Genomic DNA, 14,049 nt, shown 5'->3' with positions numbered 1-14,049 from the left:
AATAAATTTAGTGGGGGGGGGAGACATATCTAAAGAGACTACCAAGCACTTCCCCCCCCCCCCCCTCCTGACCACAGCATAAATGGACATGCCAAGATAGTTACCAGTTTACAACCTTTCAGGAACAGTCTCGTTTAATAAACTGCTTAGGATGCTCCTATCACGTAACTCTCAGAGGACACATTTCCACTGAACAGTGAGAAGAGAGGTAAAACGAGTGACGTAGGATTTCCACGATATGTTGCACAGTGCCCTTTCTATTTTTGTCCTCACGTCATCGCTGTAAAATTTCCTTTTGCAAGCGTCATAATGAGACCCCGAGGTATTCCCGCAGAAACTACTCTCATGAGATCTGCTGCCCCTAAGTAGGCCAGATGCAGTAGTGATTCCACGAATCTAATAATAACTACCAACAAGGTTGCTCATTAGCATGTAGGCAGAAACAACTAACAGGCAAAGCTTTTGGTACAATGACTCAAAGGAAATCTGACATTCTGCGCTCAGCTGCTGGAGCACTCTTTTTATGCCTGGATCCACGATTTTCATGAAACTCATAGCAAAATTAGTATTGTGTGCTACAAACAATGAGTGCTCACAACCATGTGCAAAGGATGTCTTACCTGTTTACAACTTGCCAGGAGGCTACAGGGCAAGCAGGGTTACTGCCCCTCAATTGGTGTGGTTGATATATTCTCCCACTGCCGTCCCAGGGTCTGACCTTGAGTGTTCACTTAAAGTGAACACCAACTACAATCTTTCAGCATCAGACCCTCAGCGAGGCAGGGCAAGCACCGTGAGGCCTCCCAGGGAGGTAGCATGGGGCTTGAGACTCCAAGCTCAACAGGAACCATGAGGCATGCAATAAGGATGGTCCAATCAGGTGCTCATCTTTTCAAAGGGAAGTACTTTACTGTATTAAATGAAATACCTCACATAGGAATGTGTTAGGGGCCACAGGGTTTTATTACTGATACTACAGGGAAAACAGCCAAAAACGTATCAGGATTAGAATAATCTCACAGGTGAAGACTCACTGTGAATAGTGTGCACAGACCACTCAGTGAAGGCCAGTGGGCCATTCCTTTAATGCCACACCCACTGGCAACCCCACCATGTTTTTTCCTAAAGCCAAAAGAGCCCTAATGCGTGTTCAGTAAAAGTTCATCACTGCAGTACTTACCCAAATGTACCGACAGTGAGGCTTCCACCTTGAGGTCCTCTCTTTGAAGTGTGTATGTGACTGTCCTGCCCTTCTCCAATGTTGTTTGTCAGCACCGACCACATTGCAACGGATGAGGATGCTGCTGCTGGCTCCAGCAAGGAGGGATGGTGGAAACACGGACACAAAGCAATGGTCCCTGCACCAAACAAGTGAAGTTCCCACCTTCCAGTGTTGGCAATTCTTCAGTGAGCCTCCTCATGCTGATTGAGTCAGCCCTAAAAGTGTGGTGCCGAGCTCAGTATCTGGAGGCTTTAAATGCAGTCACTCATTCTTTTGGTTGGCACACCGATTATGGTTTAAGCAGAGATTGGGCGGTAGTCAGGCTCATTCCAGCACTGTAGTAAGCGTCTGCATTGCTTCCTTCCCTGCTTCTTGGGTACAGTGCCCTGATAGAGACCTAGCAGTGATCAGTGAAGCAGGAAAACCAACTCCATAACTTGGTTTGGCTACTGCATTGATTTCATGCAAGTCAGCACGTGAGCTGTTCCTTCGATTCAAAAACATCAGGAATACTCTGGGCAGTCTCTTCCTGCAGGGGTACCCTACACTCCCCTCTCTTAGTAGACAAGGCATGCTCCTGTACTGAAGTAGTCTCACGGCCCCATCAGAAGCTCCATGCACAATTTGCAGGTGACGCTATGCCCTCTAGGAGACTGGCTATCAGCGACAACAGCTCTGGATCTCATGAATTCCTCTAGTACACTGCAGAGCACAACAACTTCAGTCAGCAGGAAATCAGGAACACAATGGGGAAAGTTCAGTCCCACTTTTAAAGTCAGTTGCAGACCAGGAATCTTGATTCCACTGTTAGGGTCCTGGGACCTGTCCAAAGCGTTTTCCTATGTTAGAGTATTGCTCCACTGTAGAGGAGACACAGTCAGTTTCAGGTGATGGTTCCCATAGCTGGCAGTAACAAGTGGTGCTTCAAATAGGAGCACAACAATGTATGAAGAGCTTGCACCAAACAGCCATCAGCCTTTGTAAATATCACACCTCTGGGGCAGGCCTGTGTATTGAGGATTCCCTCTGCACAACAAAGGAGACTACTGTCTACACCTTTCTACACTCTCCATCAAGTGTTCAGGAAGAGAATCATCCGCCCTCTGGTGGAAAGATCACTGCTGCAGAACTAAAGCAAGCATGAGCCAGTCTCTCCACAGCTTACTTAGGTTATGAACACAAAGTTCAGCAATACACCTTGGAAGTCAGTGAAGATAGTCACTCAGCCTCAATATTAGGTCATGCTTTACAAAGGGCAATACAAAATAGATCCCACTGGCCTCACTGTCACATACTTGCATTCAACATGCAGCATCAGTACCCTGTCACCATATACGTTTCCCGTGCACACAAATACACACATTCGTGCAAGGCTGGTAGGCATCTTGATCCTCAAGAAAAGGAAAAAGGTCTGTTGAGTACTAGCGATTAGAAAAACGGAATGCTGGCAACACTCCATGATTATGTCCAACAGACAGTAGCCCGGTGTACTAAAAAGGAACACTTGGTGTATTCACCCAAACATTAGGAGTCATGCCATGCATGCCAGAACCTCAGCATGTGCATGCATGATTGTTGTATTGCTAGTGACAAAATATATCAAGATACCAATGAAAACAACAGCTGTGTTCACTAGGTGCTAGGGCAAACATCTAAAATCATACAGAGGCTATTCTTGTCCCAGCACATCCTAATACCCCATTTACTTTCAAGTGGGCGGTCTTTTTATATGTTTACATATATTTTTGTGTTTGTCTTCGTAATAAAAGGGAGGGACTCACCACTGAGACTACCATGCCTCAGGTTTAGGGCAAAATGTAAGCTACAAATGCGTGTAGATTTGTCAAAAATAGCCTGGTAGTTACTGAAGTTCAGGTTGTAACTAACAGAACATGCGATTCATTGTTTAAAAGCAAATGACCTCGACTAAGCATAAACCTATTTTTCTGAAAAAGGATTTTATTATTTTTTTGTTGTTGCATTGATTACATACAGCACTACAGCAGATTTCTGTGGCATTTATTGCAGGTAAGCAATTCTAAACATAGGTGACATGCAACAATATAGAATTGGGGAGACATTTGGCGGGGGTAGGACACGGGAAGGTTAGAGGAACTAGCTGAGGGACAGAAACTTGAAGGAAGAATAAATGATTTTAGACTAGATAATACTTATGTCTAAGGGACACAAACTCTAACAAGGTCTCGTGTTTATTTATACTACAAGTCGATTATGACAAGAAATGAAGTTACACGCCCCACCACGTTTCTCCCAGGACATTAGCAGTGGCAGAAGATCTGAGGGGCAGGATGCAGGCTTTGCAATCTTTAAAAAATATTAGTTAGTCACAGAAGATGCCTCTGTAACCAGTAAGCTTTTATCGAGTCACGAGATCGAGCGACACCTCCTCTTTGTGATAGTGCGCCTGGGCATCGAGTCCTTAATTAGATTGTTTTCCCGCAGGAGGGTGAAGTAAGGAGTGAAGAATTGTACACGTACAAATATATATAGTAAGTAAAGATGTCCATGAAAAGTATATACATATCTACATAATAAAGTAGAATGGCTAAAGGCTTCTAGGGAAGAGGGAAGGTGCATGTGAATTTGAAGCACTACATGCCACGAACAGATGTATACTGGGTAAGTGACATTTTCAGTTTGACAGCATATGTAGCTGCATAGACTGAAAAGCAGTCCCTCACCTAAGTAAGCGGTAGCTAGCCTGTAGGAGTTAAGGTAGTCTGAAATAGTGTTTTAAGCACTGCTTGACCAACTTTGATTGTTGTCAAGATAACACATCCACACAGTATTGTTTAGTAAATGTGTGTGGTGTGGCCCACATGGCTGCTTTGCATATGTCTGTCGTTGGTATATTTCCTAAGAATGCCATTGAAGCTCATTTCTTTCTAGTAGAATGTGCTTTAGGAGTTACTAATAGTTGCCTTTTAGCTTTAAGATAGCAAGTTTGAATACACTTTACTATCCATCTGGCCAATCCTTGTTTTGAAATAGGATTACCCTTATGAGGCTGTTGGAAAGCCACAAAAAGATGTTTAGATTTTCTAAAGTCTTTCATTCTGTTTATATAATACATGAGAGCTCTTTCGAGATCAAGAGGGTGGAGAGCTCTTTCGAGATCAAGAGGGTGGAGAGCTCTTTCAGCAACTAAATCGGGCTGTGGAAAGAAGACTGGCAATTTCACGGACTGATTAATGTTAAATGATGAAACATTTTGGATTTGTCCTAAGTACTATTTTGTGTTTGTGTACTTGGAAGAAGGGTTGTTCTAAAGTGAATGCTTGAATTTCACTTACTCTTCTTAAGGAAGTAATTGACCCAGGAAAGCAACCTTCCATGAGAGAAATTGAAGAGCGCAAAAATGCATGGGCTCAAATAGTGGACTCATAAGCCTTGTGAGCACAATGTTAAGATTCCATGCAGAAGCAGGTGGAGCTCTAGGTGGAACAACTCTTTTAAACCTTCCCTAAAAGCTTTTATGACAGGAATTCTAAAAAGAGCGGTATGTTATCTGTTTTGGAGGTAGGCCGATATTGCTGATAAATTAATTTTAATAGATTAATATGCAAGATTTGCTTTCTGTAAATGAAGCAAATAACAGACAATATCCTGTACTGATGCTTTAAGTGGAACAGTGTTTTTAGGTTGTCAGGAATATACAAAACGTTTCCATTTATTTGTGTAGCACTGCCTGGTTGTAGGTTTACGTGCTTGTTTTAGAATGTCTATACATTCTGATAGAAGCTGTAGGTATCCAAATTGTATGACCTCAGGAGCCAAATCGCCAGGTTGTTCATACGAGGATTAAGATGCCTGATCTGACCTTTGTTTTGAGATAATAGGTCTGGTCTGTTTGTGATGTCGTACTACCAACAGATCCAATAGTGTTGTGTACCAGTGTTGACATGCCCATGTGGGAGCTATGAATATCATAGTGAGGGAAGTGTGACGGATCTTGTTAACCAGAAACAGAGTTAATGGAAGAGGGGAAAAGCGTAAGCAAATATCCCTGACCAACTCATCCATAGAGCATTGTCCTTGGATTGAGGCTGTTGGTATCTGGATGCAAAGTTTTGGCATTTTACGTTTTCGCTTGTTGCAAAAAGGTCTATGTTTGGTGTTCCCCACATCTGAAAGTAATATTGAATTACTTGTTGGTGAATCTCCCAATTTGTGTATTTGTTGCTGCATCCTGCTTAAGAGGTCCGCTAGCTGGTTGTGTATCCCTGGGATGCATTCCACTAGCAGGTGAATGGGATTGTGAATTGCCTACTTCCAAATTGTTTGTGCTAGAAGGGTTAATTGTGATGAGTGTTCCCCCACCCCCCGTTTTTGCAGCCAATACATTGCTGTCATGTTGTCTGTTCTTATTTAGACTGTTTTGTGTAGATCTGTGGTTGGAATGCTTTGATAGCTAAGAACACTGCCAGAAAGTCCAAGTGGTTTATATGGAGTTTGCTGGATTGAGTCCCATTTCCCCTGCAATGTAAGATTGTCGAGCTGGGCACCCCATTGATCATTGATGCATCTGTGTTGATTATGGTCTTTAGCACAGGGTCTTGAAATGGCCACCCTTTTGGTCAGTTGGTTTGATTCCGCCATTGCAGAGAGTTGTATGTTTGGCGGTCCAACAACACTAGATCCGGTAGTTGACCCTGTGCCTGAGACCATTGTTGCGAGAGACACTGTTGCAGTGGTCTCCTGTTTAGACGTGTATTGGGACACTACTGCTATGCATGATGCCATCATTCCCAATAGCCTCATGACAAACCTTACTGTGCAGGTTTGATTGACTTGTAATTGGGATAGGAGAGTGTGGATTTGGGGAGGCTAATGCTGACAGTATTCAGAATTGCTCCTAGATATGGTTGAATTTGTGCTGGCTGAAGGTGAGATTTTTGGTAATTGATTGTGAACCCTAGTTTTTGTAGGTTATCTATTCTGTATTGTGTGTGCTGTTTCTTAAAGCCTGAGGACCTCAACTAAGCATGTCTTCTAATGGGGCCGCTAGTGTTTGTTCCCCTAGCTGCTGTATCAGCCGCATCTAGTTCTGTTCGGATCGGATTATTAGCAATGGCTTGTCCTTTTTTCACTACTTGTTGTGCTCTTTTCTGGTGTTCCCTTGGGAGGTATTGAAGGAACTCGTGCATCTCGCCCCAATGTGCCCTATCATACCTGGCTAAAAGAGCTTGAGAGTTAGCAATTCTCCACTGATTTGCAGCCTGACTTTCCACCCTTTTGCTTGCTGCATCAAATTTGCGGCTTTCATTTTCAGGGGGAGAAGCATCCCCTGTGGACAGGCTATTTGCCTGTTTCCTGGCTGTACTGACCACAATGGAATCTGGAGGCAATGGCTGTCAAATTAAGACTGGATCATTTGGTGCCGCTTTATATTTTTGGTCTATTCTAGGTGTCAATACCCTGGCCTTTACTGGTTCTTTGAAAATGTCACTGGCATGTTTTAACATACCTGGTAACATTGGCAAACACTGATATTGTTTGTGAGTTGAGGAAAGTGTGTTAAATAGAAAGTCCTCTTCTATCGGCTCAGAGTGCATCTGTACATTATGATAGGTGGCTGCTCTGGAAATGACCTGATTATAGGCTGTTGTATCCTCAGGTGGAGACTGTCTTGTGGGATACAAATCAGAATCATTGGATGGGATAGGGTCAGAGTCATACATATCTCATGGATGCATACTGTAAATACTATCACCCATGTAATCCCCATGTGAAGAAGCATGAGAATGTGTGGAAAACTGTGTGGGTGAAGTTGGTGGTCGTGGAGTATGGGATGGTGGAGAAGAGGGACAATAAGACGAATGCGGTGGAGAAAGCTGTACAGTCTTTGGCTTGTCTTTGTGTTTAAAGTTCATCGCCAGTGAAGGGCCAGTTTCCAAGCTTTTGTGGAATGCTAGTTCTCTCTTTGTAATTGAAGGAGAAGAGGCAATAATCTTTCCAGTCTTTCCTCCTTTGTTTTTGGTCCATGACCTCAAGAATGGGTCTAATGTCTGCTTCATCTGCTTCCTGTTCTGAAGATGAAACTTGTTTGCTCCCCACTAATGAATACTCTGAAAGCTTGGTGGTAGCATGCTTCATATGGCCCAAAAGTGGGCTGATCGGAGGGGGAGAGTTTTTTCAGCTCAGAAGAGGAAGCTCCGCCCTTCGACTCAATGCCAAAACAGGCGTGACAGTCTGTTTGTGGGAATGAGTCTTGGCCTTTTTCGGCGCCAGACCTGAGGGTCGGTTGATGATCTGTTGTTTTCAGGTTGATTCATGGCCAGCAAGCAGTGGTAGACCCAAGGCCTTCTGTGGTTTTTTAGTTTGTTGCTGATGGGAAGGAGCTGGTGTACTCATGTACTGCGCCGCAGGGAGTATGTGGCTGTCCTCATCTGAATCTCGGTTGGAGTCAGAGTCTCGAATGGAGACTGCAGTCTGCGCCTGTTCATCACCAAAGATGTCGGGTGTTTGTTCTGTGGACTTCAACGCCATCTCTAACTGCCTTGCTCTTAGATCCTGTAAGGTCTTCTTTTTCTTTGATGGAAAGGACCGACACGCCTCGCAGGTATCTTCCTTGTGTTCAGGAGAAAGGCAGAGGTTGCACACGAATGCTGGCTGGTGTAGGGGAACTTGGCGTGGCACCGAGAACAGAATCGAAATGGAGTCTGATTCATGAGCTTGTGACGCAGTAGGCCCGAGAAGAGTGCTGGTGCCCAAAAAGGCGTTTACTTGATCCCGACGCTACAATTGGATCAAGTGTAGTCAGAAACACGTTTGAAAACAATACCGATGTTGAGGAAAAAGAAAGAGAACTTCAGATAGTAGCAAACCAAAAGTTACAGGAGCGAAAGGGAACATGTCCAAATCCGACAGCGGAAAGAAAACAATCTACCAAAGGACTCGATGCCCATGTGGACCGAGAGGAGGAGTCTTGTGACTCGAAAAAAGCTTCTTCGAAGAAAAACAACTTGTAACACTCCTAGCCCAACACTAGATGGCGATATATGCATAGCATGTGTATCTGCAGCTACACATGCCATCAAACATATATATGCACACACAAATTCAAACATCACTCTTTGTACATGTATATATTATATATACTCTACAATATGAATAAACAGGTTATATTAGTTGAATTCCTGCTCTGGTTGGCTGCAGGAAATGGACTGCGGCCAAACTCTGCCCAACTTGCACTACGTGCCCAACCCCCTCCGTGTACCGCCTTAAACCTTGCACATCCTGTGGCCAGACCTTGGGCATAACCGGAGTGTGAGGGCTGCACAAAGCTAGACACTGTTTGCCTTTGCCCGAGTGGTTGAGCTTTTTTTTCCCCACTGTATGAAAATTGCAAGTTGGCTTTGACTCCAGAGACAGGAACAAGACAGTGGTCGAATCCAGCACTTAAAGTGGTAGCTACTGAATTCAGGAGTCAACTCTGGTTTGACGGTCAGGCACTAAAAACAGCTCCGCTTTCCTCAAGAGTGCCTTATATTTCCTTGTGTCTAAGTACCTCTCACCACTGCCCTCTAGTCTCATCTTTCGTGGTCATCCCACACCCCATGGCTGTGGAAAAATTTGTTTACAACACAAAACTCAAGTCAGAGCTACCTCTTAAGTATAAATATGGCTGAAGAAAAAAAAAAACAGCCCTAAATCAATCATATTGTGCCAAAAATACAAAACGTGATTGACAAGATTGACTCACGAGTTGAAGTGGCAGAGATAAACAGAAGTGTTAACCCCTTAAATTCTGCATTTTCACCTTCTCTAAATGTGAATACTTACTGAACTGATCTACACTAAATCACAATCAGAATGCTTTGAATAAAGTTCCAATTTAATTTCAAATTTGGTGTCAATTCGTTCAGCAGTTGTTCTATCTTTTGGTAGCATTTCATGTGGGCGCTAAAATTTATATTCAACCAATAAAGTTTTTTCCCCAATGGACAGACCTTCACAAAACTTGGCATGTCGAAGTTTAGCTGACTGATTTAGTGGATTGTTATACTTCTTTTAAATCTGCCTAATGGGTCAAAAATTATAGGCAAATCAAAAAAATGCCTGTTCAAGAGAAAGTGTGGCTGAACCAGACCTACAAGTGGAGACTGTCAATACATGTAAAACCATCAGGGATCCTTGAGAGCACCCTCTATCTGCGTTCATTAACACTAATGTTGCAGAATCAGATGGGGAGTGTTCTGTTACCACAGTCCTCAGAAAAGTAGGACCTATGGAGTTTGAGAGTACAATTTGTTAGGACTGGGAGATGAGGTTTGTGAAGATTGATCTGGTACAGCATGCATGTCCGCTACGCTTTTCTTTGCCCCTTCTCGTGAGCAAGTCTTTCTCTTTTTGCACTTACATTTTCTTTTTACATAGTGCAGGGAAGAAAGCATGGATAATGATCTCAGGAAATTCATATTTTTTAATCCCGTCGGAAATTAAACTGGAGTCTCTGAAAACAGGCCACAGCCAGGAGAAGTAATCACATAATTGACGCATGATGCCTCTTTAATATTCAGCAAAGCTGGGAAGTTCAGCCTGAAAATATGCAATTCTATTGTCGATACACAACTGCGAATGACCGCTCATCAGACAGTGGCATTAAAAGATAAACTGAGGGGAATGTGTGAAATACTAGTTCCTTGGTTAATAAACAATGCTCACTAATCACAGATGTCAAATATAATGTGCATATGTGGCCTCATACGGTATTATTAACAGTTGTAGTGCTGTGACAGCACAGTGTTAAACAGTACAGTGATACACCTAAGCCTGCACTGTAAAAGTCAGTACACACCTGCTCACCTCAAACAATAGTTGGTGACCAGCAAAGAAAACTGTATCAACCAGTATTAAAGCAGAAAAAAGATTAACGTCTCCAGTAATATCCATGTGGACCTTTTAGCGGGAAACTAAAGGTTTGACAAAATGGATGTTGCCAAACAGACACCATAAATCTTTGAGCCAGGTGTCTCAAAATAACCCAAAAGGGACATGGAAGGCAGAAGCCGGGAAAGAATCAAAAAGTTCCATAAATAAGCATGCAACTTAACAGCACTCTGAATACTGTGAAGCAGCTCTTCTCTACCTGAAATCCTAAAAAAATATTTCTAGTGCAGGTGTGAAAGAAAAGGGACACAAAATACCTTTTTCTACAATTGTAACTCAGACTATCTCTCCCAAAAATGTTTGTCCTGTGCACAAAAATGCCTATGTAGGGTTCTATTCTCTAAAGAAATTTTCAATGGAGGTTTCTGCTTTATTTGAATCACTTAAACTTAGTGTGTGTGTGTGGTCACCTGAAATGGAAAAATCCTTTAGACTATGTAGATATGGGAATGTCCCCAGCATGATAAAGCCCTGCCCTAAGTAACCGAGCTATTTGGTAACTAGTACCATGACCTTATCTAGCTGTGCGCCTGGCAATGTGGTCTTCAGGGGTGCAGCAAGTGAAGATCTAGCTGACACAACAGTGTGTCAGTCTCATGGGACATATAAATTAAGCAGTGGGGGCAGCATACAGTTGGCAGGGCCACGGCAATTATGCATTTGTGCTGCGATTTTTGTGCAATTATAAATTCACTGCAAGTGTCATACAATCCCTCATCTGCCATACAATCTGCATATTTTAACAAAATAAAGTTTTTAGCTCCAATGGTTCAAAAGTTACTAACAATTTAGCAACACATGCTGCCGCTTAGTGGAAGGCCTCTTGCATAGCTGGACATGTCACCTTTGTGTTGCTTATTGCTATATTTGGTTGTTAAACTGGTACTTATGAAGTGCAACCAATGCCCAAGACAGTGTTAGCCAAGTTTTAAAATGACAAAACAATGCAGTAATACTGTTACAAAATGTGCAGGATAAATTGCCTTTCTTGCTGCATAATTTACTCAAGGCAATAATTTGGCCCTCTCTTGCTGCAAATTTCCAGTGACTCTGACCATAGGTTTCAAATAGATAGCCATAAACAGACCATAAAACTGTTTGGGAAAACTGTGGTGCCTTCCAGCCTCTCTCAAGTTCTCCTTGACTGTAATGCTCAGATCCTCCGTGGACATCCACAGTGAATGTGCATGTGTACTGTGAGTATGCCATGCTGTTAGCAGGGCTGCGTGTTAAATGTGAGTGTGAAGCCTAGGCGCTGCGCACAGGAGCATCAGAGCAAGCTCAAAAATTGCAGACTAACATAGTGAGTGTAATCAACACCTACCCAAGCCTGAGGTGGGTTTTCAAGCATCCTCGACCTAACATTTATCCATTTATCTTATGAAAAGGTGTGACAGCTGGTATGATGGTTACTGGAGTGTTCCGCAGCTACCATCCACCATGGCTTGTAGTACCCCCGCAGCTACGAGTGACTGACATATAAAACACCTCCAGCCATGAGGGACTGTTCCAATCCGCCAAAGAAAATACTCCGTTCATGGGTCGAAGTGACCGGTGCCAACTCAGCCGACCAGTGCAGTTTCCAGTCAACGTGCCAGCAGCGTCCATAAGCAGATCAAAGGGGGTGGTATCCTGTGAGATGCTGACCAGTGTATCGGCACACAGAGAAACCTAAGATGGCAGGGTGGCTCTGTATGTAACCTAGGAACCTGGAGACATGCTCATCATATTTGAAGAGACTACCCAGAGAAATCTGGGAACTGTTGAACTCACACAAGTGCCTCATGCATTGAACTAAAGTGGTATTACTTTAAAGATTCAGTGCTGGTACATTTTAAAGACTGACTTAAGAGTTACAGAACCCTGGAAGGTGCTCACAGTCTAGAGTAGTGGTTCCCAACCAGTGGTCCAGTGACCCCCTGGGGGTCCACAAAGCCTCCTCAGGGGGTCCACGACTGCTTAGAAAATTAAATGATATTAACATAGTAGGTCCCCAACTTTCAGTAATAACTCAGTGGGTGGTCCCCGGATTCAAATTATGATTCAGTGAGGATCCCCAGGATGCTGTAATGAGAAAGTGGAGGTCCACAGAAGTCAAAAGGTTGGGAACCACTGGTCTAGAGTAAACCTGTGATTGTGTTCAACCTGTGTAGAAATCCCCCTAGTATTGTGCAGAACCTTATAAATTTGTTATCTCTTTGTTTAGTATTGCGTTTTAGAGTGTAGTTTCACAAAACTAAACCCAGGCTGGACAGTAATTACTTTGTCTCATTCATAACTGTTGAGTTTTGAGATCCCATACATCCGCTCTGGGAAACCTTGAACTGCAGGTCAATTTCTGAAGGGATGTTCAGTTAGCAGGACCATAGTATATTACGCTCCAGGTCCACAGAGGTAAAAGGTCTTAAACTATTACGGTTGGGGTCCACTAACACCTGCATGCTTCAAGATCCCAAACCATTTCTGAAAAACAGTTTTTACTATTTCTAAACTCAGTTGTAAAAGGTGTAGGAGAGATAATTGAACGCAGTCAAGGGTAGGAAGTTGCACTGCAAAGATTTCAGGCAAAAACGTACGCCAGGTTCCCAGCAAATTTCTTCCTAAACCTTATAGAGTGCTATGGGCCCTGCCCTTCAGATCATGGATATGAAGGAATTGATATGTAACAATACATCTGCTGATTTATATAAAGACCTGTCTGGTGGAACAAAATCTAGAAAAATCAAAAGTGAAGAGCCCAAATGGTTAACATGATGCCATGTCATTGATTTAACATGCTTTAGGACTAAAAGTAGTCTATGAACATTTTGTTCAAGAACCCAATTGACCTCCTCCGCACAGCACACTATATTGTGGGGCTAATACCTTCGTTCTATGACTCTCCAAAGCTGACGCCAGAAATCCAAATTACGTTCAAAGGGTGTCAAAATCAGCTTCTGTTCCTCTTCCAGCCTAGCATTAAATAGAAAAAAAGATAATTTAATCAGCTAAGTAATGGAGCTCAGTTTCTGACTCTTTAACCATGCACACACTTGAAGTAGCAACATTAATTAACATTTTTCTAGCTATCGTAACGGAAAGTTTCAATTCTATTAAGGACTCGGAGGCGAGGATTATGCTTATCTTTCTCCACTTTATTGAATAGCAGCCAACAACAAACAATAGCTACAACTCCCATGAGAACTTGGGAGAATGGAGTACAGTCTCAACCAATAAAAAACAGGTATTTGGAGCCAATCAGGAACAGTCAGTCCATATGGCAGTCCTTCGTCTGTGTTTCATCCTCCTCTTTCGAAGCGCGAGCCAGTCAGAGAATCGTCAAGTATCTTGTTTTACTGTGCAAGATCCTAGAAAGAATGAAAGAGTTTAAAAGAGGAACAAGCTTTTTTTTTTTAAATGTCTGATAGAAAATAACTTCTACAAGTAGAGGTCTTCCCTCCCTCTCTCTCTATTCTTTTTTTGGTAAAACAAACAAATTTATGCTAAATGACAACTGAAATATAACCAAAATTACTTACTGAATACAGGGAGGGATCCATTAAAATTGCAGTATTATAAAGGTGATCAGGGTGGGATAATCCTCGCCGCAGTCTTTAATAGAATTGAACCTTTCCGTTATATCATCTAGGAAATTTGTAATTCTATGTAAGGACCGAAGGCGAGGATTATGCTAGTTCAAAGCTTGTTCACAACTAATTGAGTGACATTCAAAACTGGTTTGAAATAAAACGTCTTAAAAGTAGAGTCTGAAGACCAGTCTGCTGCATTCATGATATCTTCCAGACGAGCACCTAAGCTGAATGCTTTGGAGGCCATAGCCCCACGAGTAGAGTGAGCACCGAAAAGAGAAAAGGTAATGCTTCAAGCATGATCAAATGAACCCAGCGAGCAATGGTAGGAGAAGTAACAGCTTT

General features: G+C 42.8%; 1 protein-coding gene across 1 annotated transcript in view; it reads right to left on the bottom strand.

Annotated features, from left to right (window-relative positions):
• Nucleotides 1–14,049, bottom strand: part of LSG1 (large 60S subunit nuclear export GTPase 1) — a 97,451-nt gene that overhangs the window by 49,693 nt on the left and 33,709 nt on the right. The window contains exon 5 of the mRNA XM_069213163.1: nt 13,001–13,087. Coding sequence (XP_069069264.1) covers nt 13,001–13,087 — 87 coding nt within the window. The remainder of the gene's footprint in view (nt 1–13,000; nt 13,088–14,049) is intronic.

This window comes from Pleurodeles waltl, chromosome 11 (genome assembly GCF_031143425.1).
Source record: "Pleurodeles waltl isolate 20211129_DDA chromosome 11, aPleWal1.hap1.20221129, whole genome shotgun sequence".
Lineage (NCBI taxonomy): Eukaryota > Metazoa > Chordata > Amphibia > Caudata > Salamandridae > Pleurodeles > Pleurodeles waltl.
Note: the sequence above shows the minus strand (reverse complement) of the source record. Positions and strands in the feature narration are given on the sequence as shown.